The following is a 16,868-nucleotide window of genomic DNA, read 5'->3' on the forward strand; positions in this document are numbered from 1 at the left end:
GAGAAGAGTGGGGAAGAAGGGCAGGCCCAGAGGGACATCAATGGCAGGTGGTGGGGTTGGGGGGCTTGGGGAGAAGAGAGCTCCATCTCTAAGGCCTCTAGACCCTGGTATCGTCCTTGGTGTGAGCATCACATCTGCTCTAGCTGACTTTAAGAACTGAGAGGGGACAAGCAGGTGGAGAGGAAGATTCCCAACTTCTGGAGCATCAGCTCAGACTAGCACAGCCCTGAGGGCCTGAGGGTCTGGGGACTTTCTCCTGGCCATGTCACATGCTAGAAAAGGAAGATGAGCTCCAAAGAATTGCTCGCCTTCAATGAGGCCAGCCCTGGTTCCCTGTGGTCTGTGACATGGCTCAGCCCGGCTCTGCTATTAGAATCTGGAGTCATCTGGGAAATGCTACAAGCCAGAGTTTGGCTGTGGCCGTAGACATGAAGTGGGGTGAAAGTCGATAGAGCAGCCTTGTCATGTGGCTTTCTTTGGCCAGCTGCAGACCTGCGCACCCAAGGTTCAGGTGGCAAATGCCTTTACCTCACTGGGCCCTGGTTTTCCCATCTGTTAAATGGAAATCTTGGATCATCAGATCTCATCCTGGGGAAACTGGAAGGGAGGGGAGTAACCCTGTGATGACTTCTGGACTTTCAGATACTCGGTGCACGGACAGGAGGTTCCTGCCCAACAAATCCAAGGTGTTTGTGGCTTTGTCGAGCTTCCCGGGAGCCGGCAACACGTGGGCCAGGCACCTGATCGAGCACGCCACCGGCTTCTATACAGGGAGCTACTACTTTGACGGGACCCTCTACAACAAAGGCAAGTCGAAGCTGCAGGGAGGGGCAAAGGAGCTCCCAGAGGTTAGACTGTCCCCTCCTGGGGCATGAGAGCCGTACCTGTCAACCTTGAGCATGCATGGGGATCGCCTGACTGCCTTTCTAGAATACAGATTCCTGGGCCACACCCCAGAGTTTGATTCCGTTTGTCTGGGTGGAGGCCTGGGAATGTGCATTTCTAACCAGCTTCCAGGGAAGGCTCATGCCGCCAGTCGAGGGACCACTTAGGGTGGAACTTCATGAGACAGATTCAAAGGGTCAGACTCGCAGTTTGGATTCCCTCTCTATAAACATTTTTTGAATTTCCCTTTTTTTTTTAGGCAAGGGGTAGCTCATCAAAATGCAATTCTCTTTAAATAGGTCCAAAAATCTCGAAGAGTTTTATGATTTCTAATCTTTTCCTTGTAGAAATAAGAGGCCTCATTATGCCAAGTAAATTAACTTAAATGGTTCAAGACTGTGTGCTGTTTAAGAATGAAGAGCCTCAGACAAGTCAAGTGGCATCTAAATTTGGCAAAATGTCTTTATCTGTTGTCAAGTGTTATGGCATTTTTGCTGGGTTTCTTAACCAGAGTTTGGTTTAGGAAAAAGATGATAACTGTCAGTAACCTCCTAGAGAAACAGAAACATCCTGAGCTTAGCAGAAGGTTCTGGAATCATAACAATCTCTCTGGTTGGGGAAAAGCCACAATTGCTCCTGTCATCCAGCCCCAGGAGTGCTAGGACCACCTGCAGATGGGGGAGGGAGTGGTCAGATAAGTTTGTGGTCCTTCCCACTCTGGCCTGTCACCTCTGCTCAGGCTGCTGTGACCTGAGTGTTCCTCTAGAAGGCCTCCCCTTACGGAAGCACCGTAGGTTTTGGTCTCCCTATGACTGTCTGACCCAAAGACTGGAATAGCGAGTGACGAGGGTGGGTGTGATATTGAGTCGAACATACTTTAGAGATACCCAGTGGATTTTTGAGCCTTTTAGGACTGGATGTGGCCGCTGACCTCAGAGCACTGAGTGATGACACGCACACCTTCAAAATTCACAAGACAGCACCAAAATGCCCGAATGCCCACCTGTTGTGGCAAGTGAATGTGGTCTGAGCTATAAGGCAGAATAGCTGCTGATGGAATGGGCTAAAGCACCAAGGAAGGAACCCAGGGTCTCAGGATTGTCAGAAACTCAAGCTTATTTAGCTGGTGTTTTGATGCTTCCTTTTGTGGCATTTCCCAGCTACTTTGAGAAAACGAATCAAAGCAAAGGCTCTTGCTGTTTGACCCAAGGCAGTGATGAGTTTTGTGGCGAGCCACATGGGCCTTGTGTGTGATCTATGTGCATTTGAGGGGACTGGACTGATGTTGCTGTTCTGACTGGGCTGTGCGACACATGTGTGTCCTTTTTGCTCTCTCTACCTATGGTCCCACCCAGCAGCTGAGATGGGTGTGGCTTTCCAAGATGTCAGTCAATCTGATGACTGCAAGACATCATCAAGTCACCCCCTGAAACCCAATTCCTTGCCTTATTTGGGTGGAACTTTCTCGAGTGTCTTTCCCCCAATAAAGAGGGTTTCAGGCATGCTCTCTCTCTCTCTTTGCCTGCCTCTCCTGCCTCCTTTATGGAAGCTGAGGTCGAGGAACCATCACTGAACCCCCCAAAAAGGTATTTTCTGTCTCTGTGTGGTTAGTTAGTAGCCAGCCCAATTCCCCTGGAGTAACCCTGACTGATTCAGTCGAGTGTCTAGGCAGAGTTTGAAACGTGCGTTGGTTTTCATGGATAAACCCAGACTTCCAAATTCAGGAGATTTACATTTCCCCAGCATCAGAGAAACCTCTGCTGCTTACTATAGACTTAAGGGCTTCCCAGCCATTTATGAAGAAGGTGCAGATGGAAGGACTCATTTAGTTTCTAAGAGCCCAAGATAAGTTCAGGTGAGATCTTTCTAGGAATCCTTCTATGACATCCTGCTCTTTGATCTCCCCTTCTCCCCTACTCTTTATTATCCCCATAAGTCCTTATGCTCTGTGCTTAGGCCATTTCACCTACTAAAGTGTAAGCTAAAAGACAGGGGCTGTCCTATCCCTATATCATAGAGGAAAAGGCCAACCCAGTGGGCATACCACAGCCCTCAGGCAATCATGTGACCCTCTGTGGGTGGACTGGTAGAGTCTTGTTTTCTCAGCCAGTTTTCATTCAGTCTCTGAGCACCCAGGTGGCCCCAGAGAGGTTGGTCAATGGGAGTAAGTCTCCATTTGTAGAAATTGAGCCTTGGGTTCTTCTGGGCCAGGCTCAAACACTGTGGACGAGACCTTGACCAGACCTGCTTTGAGTCCTAAGCTGAAGAATCTCCTGACATCTAAGGCTGGACCTTGTTACAGGCTCTGGCATAATGTCAGAGGGTGGGACGACAGTTGCTCAAAGCAGTTAAGCCTGATGGCATTCCTGCCCCGACTCTGGGGAGGTGGATGGAAGCTGAGGGCCTCACAGAGATATACAAAGGCACGTGGTGAGAGCCAGGGCACTGGTTTCATGTGCTGTGTGATCTTGGGTTCATCATATACCCACTCTGAGCCTAAATCTCTTCATCCAGCTCTGCCTGCAGCTCTGATTAACTCCAAAGGCTATTTACAATGCTCATGTGAAGTTATCTCCAGGAAAAGCCCCATATGTATGTGTGCATCTGAGAGTCCATAAGGGTACGTGGTTAGGCCTTCTGCCTCCTGAGCCCTGGGGGCTACAGGAGGTGACTTGCTTTATTTCTTAAGCAGTTAGCATCCTTCTTGGCTCTTAAACACCTCCTGCTCCCTCCTTCCCTGGGATAGGGCTACTCCTGTAGATTCCTTTCCTATTCCCATCCATAGGTCCTTTCCGGGTCCCCTGCGGTGCCACCCATGGTCCTCTCTTGCCCCTGATGCTGACTTTCCCTCAGAAAGACCTTTCCCTGCATCAGACCTTTGCCGCCGTGTACGTACGGCGCCCCCTGGGGGAGCAAAGGTGCCTCTCTCTACCTGTGCTCTCGCGCTTCTCCTGGGCAGGGTTCAAGGGTGAGAAGGACCACTGGCGGAGCCGGCGCACCATCTGCGTGAAGACCCACGAGAGTGGAAAGAGGGAGATTGAGATGTTCGACTCAGCCATCCTGCTCATCCGAAATCCCTACAGGTCCCTGGTGGCCGAATTCAACAGGAAATGTGCCGGGCACCTAGGCTATGCACCTGACCGCAACTGGAAGAGCAAAGGTAAGTGGTTGCTCAGGTGGGGGTCTCAAAGGTATGGACAGGATGCCCATAGGGATTCAGGATCAGTACCTACAGTCCTGAGGGCTTGTTGCTGCTGTGCCTGGCTTGAGCTGGCCACCTCTCTGTCCCCTCTGAGCCTGCTCAGTACATACATCCCAGTGTTTTTATATGGATGCCAACTGGACATCCAAGAATCTCTACCCACTCTGAGCTGGTAGTGGGGTTATCTGCAGCCCCCTTTCTAACCCTACTCATATTCTGAAGACTCATACAGAGCTGGAAGAAGAACATTGGCTTTGGATCCACCTGGGCCTGATCTGTGCCCTCCTCTGCGTTTTCAGGACCAGGGTCCTCCATTATAAAATGAGGCCAAGACCCGCAGCTCATGGGGATTCAGTGATCAGTGAGATAAAGTGCATGCCCATTCTGTGGTCAGTGCCCAGCATGCCACTCGCCTCCTATACTGTCCCCCATGACTCTTCACAGTGTCCTAGAGGGGAATAGCCACCCATCTGACTTTCCAGATGAGCCCTGAAAATGTGGCTAAGTGACTTGACCAGCGGGCCTGGGTGGTGGGTGGCAGAGACCGGTCACAAGCCCTGAATCTTCGTCAGCTGGGGCTGCCACGACAGTACTACAGACTGGATAGCCGAAACAACAGTTCTGGAGACCGGAAGTCCAAAGCCAGAGTGCCTGCCCATTCAGTGCCTGGTGAGGCCACTCTTCCTGGCTTGCAGAGGGCCACTGCCTCCCTGTGTCCTCACAGTGCAGAGAGGAAAGCTCTCTGGAGGCTCATTGCAGGGACTCCATCCTCATGACCTCATCTCACCCAAATCACCTCCCAAAGCCCATCTTCAAATACCATCATATGAGGGATGAAGGCATCAACATATGATTTTGGGGAAACTCCAAACTTTCTGTCCCTGGCACCCAGATTCAGAATGACTTGTTTTTCATGGAGTCAGTCTGCCAACTCAGAGTTATTGAAATTGTACTATTCCAGGCCCTGGGGCCCAGGCTGAAGGGATTAGGATCTCTTCCCTGCCTTGAGGGACTTTCCAGATGAGCCCTGAAAATGTCCAGCCTCTGACATTGAAGAGTAGAGATGCCGGTCTGATGGTAAAATGATGTAAATGTCGTCAGAAATGAAACTGTCGATCCTACACAGGCTGAGCCTGGATCCCTCCTCTGCCTCTTGCAAACCGTTTGACCCTAGGCAAGCGACATACCTTCTCTTCAGAACTGTTTTCCCATCTTAGAAACTAGGTTAGACCCTATATCATAGGGTCATAGGGAAAAAATGAGAGAAAGCAAGCTCCAGAATTCGAGGTGTATCAGTAACCCAATTATGGAAATTATTTTCGTGGTGATGAAATTTGTATCCTAGCGCCCCTCCCCCCAAAAATTAATTTCTTAATTTTCTGGAAAAGGGCATCTCATAGAATAAATCATCTGAAGAAGTTTGAGGCCACTTCCTTCTGTGGGTGTCATTGTATATGCTACTTTCCCGGCACGGGTTCAAATTTTGGCAAACAAATTCACAAGACACCATACGCATCCATCAGGTACCACATTAACCTAGTTTCACAGGAGGACCCCGCACAGGACACAGAGCTGCAACTCACCCGGAGGCCCAGCAGCTTCCCAATGCTGCTCAGTCACAAAAAAGGAGTCATTCTTTTTTTTTAATTTTTTTTTTTTAGTTGTAGATGAACACAATACCTTTATTTTATGTATTTATTTTTATGTGGTGCTGAGGATCGAACCTAGTGCCTCAATCTTGCTAGGCAAGTGCTCTATCGCTGAGCCGCAACCCCAGCCCCCCAGTCTTTCTTCATGGGGGATCCAGGCAAGTTGGCCCTAGGTAGTGGGCAATAGAAAAAAACCTGGTTACCTCTTTCTCCTTGAGGTTGGATGTGCAGAATAGCCAAAGACAGGCCAAGGTGTTTGTGGTTCATCTGAACAGAGATGCCCTGCTTGGGTTCCCCATCAGTCTTTTTTTTTTTTTTTAGTTATACACGACAGTAGAAGGTATTTTGATGTATACATAAAAGGAATGTTGCTGTGTCATGATGACCTGAGACCTGAGGGTCCACCCACATCCCTCCCTGCCCAGATACAGTCCCTGAAGTCAAAGAGCTCATAGTACAATAGAAGAGATAACCAGTTCTTGGCACACAGCAGGCCCCATTTGTCTTCACTTGGTATGTTTCCAAGGAAACGCTGCTGGGCGAAGGCAGACCCAAGGTCACTATCCCTCAGGCAGACCTGGGACTCCTTCCTCAGAGCCCAGCTTGATATTAACCCTTTATTCATGCAAGATCACCAAAGGATCTTGCTCCCACGGGGACCCAGGAAGGTGGGCCCTGGGCAGTGGGCCGTGGAAAATCCTGGCCAGTTCTCTCTCTTGAGTGGGGTCAGCGACCCCTGGCAGGGCAGCTCCTGACTGTGTCCCTTCTGTGCCCATCCTAGAGTGGCCAGACTTTGTGAACAGCTACGCCTCGTGGTGGTCCTCGCACGTCCTGGACTGGCTCAAGTATGGGAAGCGGCTGCTGGTGGTGCATTACGAGGAGCTACGGCGCAGCCTGGTGCCCACGCTGCGGGAGATGGTGGCCTTCCTCAACGTGTCCGTCAGTGAGGAGCGGCTGCTCTGCGTGGAGAACAACAAGGAGGGCAGCTTCCGGAGGCGTGGCCGACACCCTCAGGACCCAGAGCCCTTCACCCCCGAGATGAAGGACTTGATCAATGGCTACATCCGGACAGTAGACCAGGCCCTGCGTGATCACAACTGGGCGGGGCTGCCCAGGGAGTACGTGCCCAGATGATAGGCCTGGGCCCCAGCTGGTCTGCTGCTGAGAATAGACTGTCACACCTTGGGGCTCACCACTGCTCTGAGGCCCAGGCTGGAGGACCCCTGGGACACATGGCTGCTTGTGCAGCCAGCAGGGAGGCCCACTCGGGTGCTGCCCTCCTTGCAGGGAGACCTGGACACGGCATCTGTCCAGACACACCTCACAAGACAGACAAACAAAAACAGGCACACTGCAAGCCAGACACTTTTGTTCTCACACACACAGACATGACGCTCACAGTGCCTGTTTGGATGTGACTGAACCACCCGTGCAGGGTGCGCCAGACACCCCCAGCCTGGCAGACGCAGCCAGAGATGTGTACACAGACGTGATGGGCCAGGGTGTGTGCCACCAGAGGTCGTCTGTTTGTCTGTCTCACACACCCATGTGCACATACATGCATCCTGGCCTCTAAGAAGCCTAGGCTTCCTGTGTGCAGCCCCAGCACTGACTTGCCTGCCAGGCCCTGGACTGTGGAACGCCAGGAGGGCCAGGTATTAGTGCTCTGAGCAGCATGGACCATGGGGATGGAGGTGGACCTACAGATCATTGCTGTCGGGCCGTGGAGACCTGACCACATGTCTGACATCTCATAAACGTGTGTGCTGTGACTACCAGGCACCGCCAACTGTAGCCCTGCCTCTCTCTGCTCTGTGGGTGGGCTGGCGGCACTGTGAGTAGGGTAGATCCCACCCCTTCCCCTGGCCAGGGCACACATACTGACCTCAGGCAGCTGCAACAGCTCCTGAGCTGCCACCCGCTTTCAGTTCACCCAAATCAGTGTGCCTTGGAGTCTTGGAGTGGGGCCCTCTTGCCCGTCTTCCACGGCCTCTGGGGAAGCTGGGGATTCATCCTGCCCCAGGAAACAGGTTGTGAGTGCCAGGGGGCAGGGCAGGGCAGGGCTGGGCCTCTAAGGGAGCCTGAGATCAGCGGGTTCATGTGCCAACAAGAGGGGGCTGGGGGCAGGCATGGGGACTTCAGGGGTGTATCTTGGGGACCCCTGGAACGGATTACCCACATGTATTGACAAACTCCTGCTCTCTCTGGGGATCATAAGGATGGTGTGCTATGTGACCTTTGCAGGAGAGGCTGTGGCACAGCTTCTGCCTGAGCCCTGGTGGCAGAGCCCTCCCTGTCACTCACTCCCCCCTGACACTTCCTGTCACTGTTGCATTGTGACAGCATCTTCACCACACCCTCTGTCTGTTTCTGGGAGGCTGACATTGTTCCCACTTGTTCATCCGTTTCCTCCAAAGGGAAAGGAAGTCAGACACACTGACGCCTGCTGTGTGCTGTCCACTTGAGAAGGCGGAGGCCAAAGGCCCCTCTTGCCTCCTGAACCGCCCATCTCACTATCTATTGGGGCAGAGGAGGCCCTGCCACAAGAGAACAGAGCACTGTCACAGAGGAGCACGTGTGCTGTGTGACTCAGAGAGGACTCCGCCCTTGTGCCCAGGGTCTTTGGGGAGTGCCTCATAGCTGCTTTGAAGTGTCTTGAGGAATCTGTAGGAATTATCCCAACAAAGGACAGGGGAAGGGCCCACTAGGCAGAGAGCAGCAGCTACAAAGGCTCAGGGGCTGTGCGGCCCTGGCCTGCATGCAAAATAGGCAGATGGTTGAGCGTGGGGTGGGAGTGTCTTTCCACATCTGCAGTGGGGAGCAGAGGGGTGGTGAGGATGGAGGTGGGGCACTCTGTCCTCACAGCCACTCAGTGTTGTACCCTGCCAGCCTGAGACTAGAGTGCTGCTGATGCTAATGACCTGCATGGCTCACCCTGTGCCACATGTCTTGGGCTTAGGAGAGGTTGGTGACTGGGTGCAAGACACTGGGTGGTCCATGTGCCTGCAGGAGTGTGGAGATGGGATTGCACTCTGGCCTTGGCAGGGAGAGGAGCCTGGGTGGGCTGGGCCTATCCTGGGAAAGCCATCGGGGAGACCTCCCTTAGCCAGAGCCAAGCTGCATCAGGAGGAGGTTCAGGATGAGGAGTTTGGGAGCACTGGGCAGTGGAGCACTCCAAGTCTTTGTTCCCTGGCCCCGCTGTCTCCAAGTAAGAACAAGCCAGGGTACAGGACCCAGGGGAGCTGTCCTTCCGGCCATCAGGGGGGCTTGAGGCATCCTGGTAGTCTCCAGGTCTTTCCTGATGCCAGGCTGTTCTTGGTCCTCTCTCAGCATCACTCAGTTTATCTGAATATTTGGAATAGCCAGGTCATTCATTATTGGCTCAGGATGGCTCTGCCCATCGGTTCTGTGAGGGTTCCTCCTGAGGTTGTTTCCCTTGGGTTGCAGGAGGAGTTGAGGCCCACGGGACTTTCCGTGCTGCCTGGGCCCGTGTGCATCCCAGAGCCAACCTGGAGTCTCACAAAAAGGAATAGGCATAGCATCAGACTGCTGAGGAATAGGAATGCAGGCCTCCTCCCAAGGTAGGCTCCCTGACTCAGGCCTTCATCTCCCAAGTCATCCAGAAGGCTGAATCCATGGAGGCTGGGAAGGGCAAAGATGGAGTGAGAATACTTAACTGGGCCTGTAGCCAGGGCATGACCCTCTGTGTTTCTCCTTCCATCACAGGAGTCTGGGATGAGCAAAGGCCCCAGAGGTTTCTCCTGAGTTAGTACATTCACTGTTGCCATATGCCCCAAAGCATCATCTGCTTTCAGGTGGCATGCCACTAGCTCGCATGGCCTGTGGTAGATGGTGCACATAGCTAGTAGTGCAGGTGAGTAGAGCAATGATGGCTGGGTCCATCCCATTCACACTGAATCACTCCAAATAGCAAAGCACCTGACACTTGATAGATGATGCTTCTGGATGTTGGATGAACAAGGAAGCACAAAGACCCTGCGGCAGCTGCTGGTCCTCAGTAGCCTTCATCCTAAGTATAACTCATTAACAGGATGGGGGATTTGCTCATCCTTTTGGGAAAGTTCATTTGACTCCAAGTTAAGTCTGATCTACAGCTCAATAAAGAAGACACGGTCCCAACCAGCCAAGGGTAAAAGCTGACCTGTTTATTGGGCAGAAGTGTGGCAAATGCATCAGGGTCCAATTAGAACAGAAGAGAAAAACACTGTCTTCAGATTCTATCTTCAACAGCAAAGCTATGGAGTGACACAAACCTGTGTTAAAACATGTAATTTTCATGGATTTTATCTCCTGTTGTGGATCAATTTGGAAAAACCAAAATATATAATTTTAAAAAACTAAAACACATTCTGATAATCCCAGTGATGTGTAAATGAGGGAGAAGAATAGACAGACTCCCAAATCCTGGGAAGAAAGCTGCTTAATTATGTGAGCATCTTATAATGAAGCTTCTTGCAGCTAAAATTAGATTTTGAGTGCATGAATATGCGATAATGTTTGCACATCAGAATGCAGTTTTTCCTCTTAAAAGTAGCAAGAGCTACTTGGTTCTGAGGAGGCCTCACAGGGGGAGAAGGAAAGTGTTGAAGATGACCCTTATGATGGCAAGAATCCTTGGGGGCCCAGGTTTGTTTTCTTCTGACCTGGAAACTTAGTGAAGGCATTGGAAAGTCAGTGATTCCAAAGACGTTCATGAGGGTTAGGGAGAAATCAGTTGGTCTGACCTCACACTGGTCCTCAATCGTGGACCTGGCACTGGCCTGAACAAGAGAAAAGTGGGATGGGAATAGGAGAGAGTCTGTGATGGCCAGACTGGGCTGTGGCTCTCAGCTCTGCTGCCATCTTGAACAAGACCATCTCTGTTCCATTTCAGTCTCTCACCCACAAACCAAGGGATAGGATAGATATTGGTTGCATCCCCAGTATCCATTCCCCATTTCCTCATTCATGCTGGGGCCCCATGTGATCTGGTAGAGCTGTCTCTTTGGGGGAGGAACACTTGACTTAGGGTAAGCCAACAGCACATTCCATCTCCCTGGCTGAAGAACAGGTCCAGATGTGGCCAGGTGAGCTAAGTCTGTGCCACCAGAGGGAATTCTAAGATGTTTCTGGGAATGTTGGGTAGCAACCTGCTGGATGGGAAGAAGGAAGCATGGGTTGAAATGGTGCCATGGTGAGGAATCACTCTCAGCCTGAAGCTGGCAGTCCAGGAGGGAGAGTCCAAGAAGCAGAAATAAACCAGTCCTTGGTGACCCTGTTCACGTCCAGGGTCAAACCTTGCCTGAGAGTGGCCCTACCTCTGGACTTCTTTGATACATGATCCAATAAAGTCTCTTTATTGTTTGAGTGGGGTTGAGTTGGGCTTCTGTTGTTCACAACCCAGAGCAATGTACAAAGAGCTGGGATTGAAAAGCCCTGAGGCACTGACTTTCTGTCTCTGTAGCTAATGTAGGTAACACCTGAAACTCAGACGGCCATGAGCCGGTAGGACTGGGAGGTTCCTTTCACAGGAATGGAGCTGGGTGTGAAATGCTCAATAAAAAGCCGTGCTCAGTCAGCCCAGACATGTCAGACTTTTAAGTCAGTATGTGGATGTCACCCCAGATACCCTCAGGAAATAATTCCTCTGGGTGCTCAGCCCCGATCATCACTTGTCTCATTCGATCTTTATCCACCCATGGGTGAGGTTATTATTCGATCATTATCTTTGCTTGACAGAGGAGAGGACTGGGATGCCAAGCTTTCATGGTTATTCCAGTATAGCCCTTTCATGGAGGATACATGGTGGGGTTGGAAGGAGTTTGATATGCTTCTTGGATTGGGGGTGAAGAGTTGTAGGGGATAGCAGAGACTGATGGCAGCAGATCAGCAACACACTGCCTTCTGAGGAGGGCAGTTATAGTGAACCACACAACTTTGAGTTTTGTTTTGAATGGAACATGCAAGCTTGGGGCAGAGTCGAATTGTCACCGGAGGAGAGCTGACGTGGTGCCACCAAGGAGTCCCGTCCTGTCTTTCCCTCTCTAACCCCACTGGGTGCCAGAAATTGGAGGAACAAAGAGAGTTAGTGATGTGGGGTCCCTATCTTCAAGGTCTCATTGGATTGACTGTCATGTTGTATGCCAGGTGGAGGTCTGTACAATAGAGAGAGATCGATGAGGATCCCAGGACATCTGAGTAAGTGTATTTGCCAGTTACAGCATTTGTGGCTGAAGATAGCCAACCATGGCTCCTCTAGAGAACTTCAAGGGTTCAGGAACATTGTAGAAAAACTCAGGCCTCTGCCATGGGAAATATGAGCAGATCCACCTTAAATTGTAAACAAGATTGCTTCTCTAGTATCAAGAAACTTGATATTAATCAAAAGTGAAAAGAATTTCAGCAAAACCACAAACTGAATGAATTAACTTTCCAGGGTATCTTCAGTATCTGAGACATCTATTTTTCCCCCCATATTCAGGTATCATGGTGACAAATCCATACCTTAAAGGTGTGGCCCCTGATGATCAGTGAACAGTCAATAGTGTCCCTATGGGTCACAGAGTTCCATGGTATGATCATTCCACACGTGTCTCGGTGAGGTAGACATTATTATTCCCACTGGGAGAGAAGAAAAAATTTAGTTTTTGAGATTGAGTTGGCCAAAGTTTAGCACTTTATTTTACAGGTTATAAAAACGAGACTCAGCATGGAGAGGGTCTTGTACAAGGTGATGCTATAAGAATGAGCGATGGAGCTAGGACTGGAATATTGGCTCTATTAGACCACCTGATTGTCCCTGTCACTATGCATCCCTGTAACTCTTCACAAAGTTGCTGGAAATGAGACCAATGTGAATGTTCAGCTCATTTGGAAATGACCCCATTAATTTCACTGCTAATTCTTTGCCTAAATACTTTTTGGTGGGCCCTTGAATTCACTTTTTTTTTAAGAGAGAAAGAGAGAGAGAGAATTTTTTAATATTTAATTTTTAGTTTTCGGTGGACACAACATCTTTATTTTATTTTTATGTCATGCTGAGGACCGAACCCAGTGCTCCGCGCATGCCAGGCGAGCGCGCTACCGCTTGAGCCACATCCTCAGCCCCCGAGTTCACTTTTAAAGGTCATTTATCAAGCATCCTCAGTACTTGGAATCCTGATCAGAAGTGAAGTCAAAGAGACAGACCATAGCTTGCAGTTAGTCCGCTTTCTGTTACTGAGACAAAACACACGAGATGACCTTTAAAAAGGAAAGGTTTATTTTGACTCATGGTTTTGGAAGTTTCAGTCTATGGTAGGTTGGACCTGTTGCTCCGGGGACTATGATGAGGTGGCACACCATGGCAGAGGTGTGTGGCAGAACAAGCCCCTTCATCTCATAGCCAGGAACAAAAGAGAAGGAGAAGGACTTGGGTGCTAATAGCCCCCTCTGAAGTCAGGCCCACAATGACCAGAAGACCCCACCTCTTATAGTTTCCACCACCTCCCAACAGTGCTGTGGGCTGGACTTGAGGGGAAACTTATCCAAATAATTGTACTTTTCCAGAGTTTTCATCCTGAGTCACAAACATCACAGGTGGCCTAAAGTCCTATCATTCCAAGATATTAGGAGGCAAACATCTCTGATGGAGCTGAGTCCAAGAGCAAGTGTATGTTTCCAGGTGCACTGGCAGTCTGGTGTGAGCTCCAGTTGCCAACAGACAAATGCCCTTTGAATCAGATGCCAGCCAGTCAAAGTATTACAAGGGACCAGAGCCCAGTCACCTGGCCTTTGGAATTAAGTCACTTGGATATCTAACCTTCCCACAGTCAACTGTGGAATATGGCATAGTAATCCACTCCCACTCTTGGAAGGCAGAGCACATATTTGGTGTGTTGGAGGAGATCAAGGAGAGCAGAGAAGTAGAACAAAGTTCAGATACTTCTCCAGCGTTCAGCCAACCAATTGTGCCGTGGCATTGCCAAAGGTTGGAATGGTACCTCACCAGAATCACCTGCACTCGTTTTCTCTTGCTGCATAACAAATGAGCACATATTGAACAACTTAAAACAACCTCCAGTTTCCACATAGCAGCTCTTTTCTCATACTTTCCATCTCTCAATCCCTTTGTTCTGGGTTCTTAGAGAATTTTTCACTTTGATAGTCAAGTATCATAATTTGCTCTTTGCTGTGTACATTCCAGTCTCCAACCCATATTTTTATTTCTATAATGAGATTTTTTTTTTATTCCTGAGACTGCTAGTAGATTTTTTGTAACAATCAGAACTTGTTTCATAAGTAAATACCCTTCCTTATCTCTCCGAGGTTCCTGAATATTCTTCTGTTAATGTTCTGTGCTGCTTGCTCTGTTAGCTCAGTTTCCTTGAGTGTAAATTTTTCCCTTTGTTGCCGTCTCTTCTATGTTTTGAATGCTTTAAATTAAAAAAAAATATGACTGTATATTGATGAAAGGTGAGGAAAATTATACAGGTGTCAATCATCCCAGCTGTCTTAAGTAGGGTGCCTTAATTAATAACCAAGTTAATTATCCTGGGCCACTCCATGCTCCCAAATTCTGTCAACTCTCTGCAGAAGGCAGCGATATTTCTGAGGCAGAATTCCCACCTGTGTCCTTAGTTCTGGCTTTCTCCTAATTTTGCTCAGTTTGGGGTTCACTCTAGTGCCCCCTACCTCCTCATTTCCAAGCATGATTATGTCATTGTATAGATTTGATTCAGGGTACAAGGGAGTACTTGCCTTACCTACCATCATGAAAAACACATCCTTGGTGATTAACCTATCACAAGGTCTTTGTGCATAAAAATCAGATCTTCAATGCTCTGAATGCCGGATTAGAGCAAGAAGAACTGGATTCTCTTCTGGAAGTGTAACTTACTAGGTGACCTTAGGCAAGTGTCCCTCCCTGATCTCAATTTCTTCACTAAAAAAAAAAAAAAAAGAAAAAAAATTAAAATAAGAATTGTCCGAATCCTCATCTGGCTTGGTCATTCTAAAATATCACTGATCTCATCCACATAATTCCATGAAAAGAAATGATTATTGTACCTTCTCCAAATAGGCCCTCAACAATGATATCAGAGCAGACAGAATTTCATGTCACAAAGATTGGTTTCCCAGTATTGATTATGTTTTCCCATCTCCTGAATGAATAGTGTCCTGAGCAAAAGAAAAAGCCCTGAAAATATTTTTGTTGTTCTTTTCATCCTTGATCATTTAAAAAATTTAATGAACAATTTCCCAATATTTTTTATCTGCTTGAAAAACTATATTTATACATTTCCTTCATTAGAATTTTAAGTCAGTGTTGGCAGAGACAGTAAGGTGTTGTATATTTACCTGGGTAAATAGTTATTAAGGTCGGGGCTGGTGTACAGGAGGCATAAGAAAGGTCAGCAAAATAGGAGAGTTGGAGAATTCCAAATCACCTGGCTTTTAAAGTTTTCCAAGAAAATTATATTATCCTGGGACATAAATACCATGCTTTTTCTATTTAGGAAATGTGGCTGAAGACACTTGGTTGTGTTTTTCCATCAGCTGTTGTTTATCGACTAGCTCAGGGACTGAGTTCAGCTATAACTATTTGGTGCTGCAGGTACAAACGGTGAAGAAATATGGCAGCCACCAAATTCTCCTGGAGAGTTGTTCTGAGCCACCACTCCAGTTCTTAGTCAACCATCTGCTCCCAACCCTTGGAGAAGAACAGGATACAAATTGGCAGGATATCTGTCAAAATCCCTGTTTGGGGATGTTCAGAACAATAGTTTAGTGTTGCAATCCAAACCTTGGCTTATATCAGAGTCTCTACTGTAGATGGGCACTGTTCTGATCTGCCCTGGGTTAAGGATGGGAAAAACAGATTCTCTACCTCCCCTGGCTCTGTAGCTCCTTACGTAAAGCTAATTATTAAGTCTATCGTGAAATTTGTTGTTTGTTTATTTGTTTTAACATAAACCATCCTTCTGTATTAGGCTCAAAAGTGAAACACAGACCCCACTCCCAGGTTTGGTGCAGAAAGAGCCTTGCTTTCTATGGGATGGAGCAAGGGTGAGAACACAGAGACACTGCAAGAAACCTACCTACTGGCCAGCCTGGGGCCTCCCACCCGAGGAGCATCAAACATTCTCAAACCACTTATGTGTAACAAGTTATCCTACAATTAAAAGAAACATTTATTAACTGAGAGTTTCTGTAGGTAGAGTCCAGGCACAGGGCCCACCAGCTCAGGGACTCTTCTCAGGCTGCGGTCAAGGAGTTGGGCTGGGCTGCTGCAGTCTCATTGGAAAGCTTGACTTGGGGACACTGACTCCCAAATTCATGTCACAGAGCTGCAGGATCCTATTCCTGGTGGGCTATTGGACTGAGGTCCTTATCTCTTGCTGGCTGTTGGTCAGAAGCCACCCTCAGTGCCTTGCCATCTGGGTCTCTCCACAGGGCATCTCCCAACATGGCAGCTTGCCTCATCGAACTGAGCAAATGCCAAGAGCTAGAGAGAGTGTCAGCGAGATAGAAGTCACAGGCTTTTGTAACCTAATCTTGGAAGTGATGTCACTGTTGTGTTTGTTGGTAGCAAGTCACTCAGTCCAGCCCACATCCAGAGGAGGGCGTGAATCAAGATGAATCCTCAAAGGCAGGGGGCATCAGGGATTTTCCTAGCTGCCTTCCATATGCCCATTGAGGGTCTCTTCTGCTAGAGTTGCCATCTACCCTGCAGCTAGCGGCTACACTCCCCCAGCCTGCAAGCAGCCACATCACAGCCTTCCCCGACCCCAGCAAAGCTTCTCCAGACCTGTAGTGCACTGGACTTCCGCCTGCATCATTGCCAGTCTCCTTTCTGACAATTGTGGCCCTCAGTTCTTCACACCAAGAGCGCTGTTCTGGTCCCCACATGCAGCCTGTTGAACAACCGGCAAGGTAGGAAAACTCTGGCCAGATATCCTAATGGAACGGCTCACTCCATGACTCACCCAAGAAACCTGTTCTTCACAGAATCCTTTATTCCCTCCTATGCCCAGGCTTTCCCTGTTCCATGGCCACATTAACCTCCATCAGATAATTAAGGGCTTGGCTTACCATGAGAGACCTTAAATGTCACCTTTCTGCCACCCAATATGTCTTCAAATGACATAGAC

At 48.9% G+C, this 16,868-nt stretch overlaps 1 protein-coding gene across 2 annotated transcripts in view; it reads left to right on the forward strand.

The window, feature by feature from the left end:
* Wscd1 (WSC domain containing 1) overlaps positions 1–7,517 on the forward strand; it is a 44,627-nt gene extending 37,110 nt beyond the window's left edge. For both annotated transcript variants that reach the window (XM_026393946.2, XM_026393945.2), the window contains exons 7-9: positions 643–807; positions 3,845–4,045; positions 6,518–7,517. In XM_026393946.2, the coding sequence (XP_026249731.2) occupies positions 643–807; positions 3,845–4,045; positions 6,518–6,870 (719 nt within the window). In that variant the 3' untranslated portion in view covers positions 6,871–7,517. The remainder of the gene's footprint in view (positions 1–642; positions 808–3,844; positions 4,046–6,517) is intronic.
* Positions 7,518–16,868: the final 9,351 nt, after the last annotated feature.

The sequence above is a fragment of the Urocitellus parryii genome, chromosome 7 (genome assembly GCF_045843805.1).
Source record: "Urocitellus parryii isolate mUroPar1 chromosome 7, mUroPar1.hap1, whole genome shotgun sequence".
Taxonomy (NCBI): domain Eukaryota; kingdom Metazoa; phylum Chordata; class Mammalia; order Rodentia; family Sciuridae; genus Urocitellus; species Urocitellus parryii.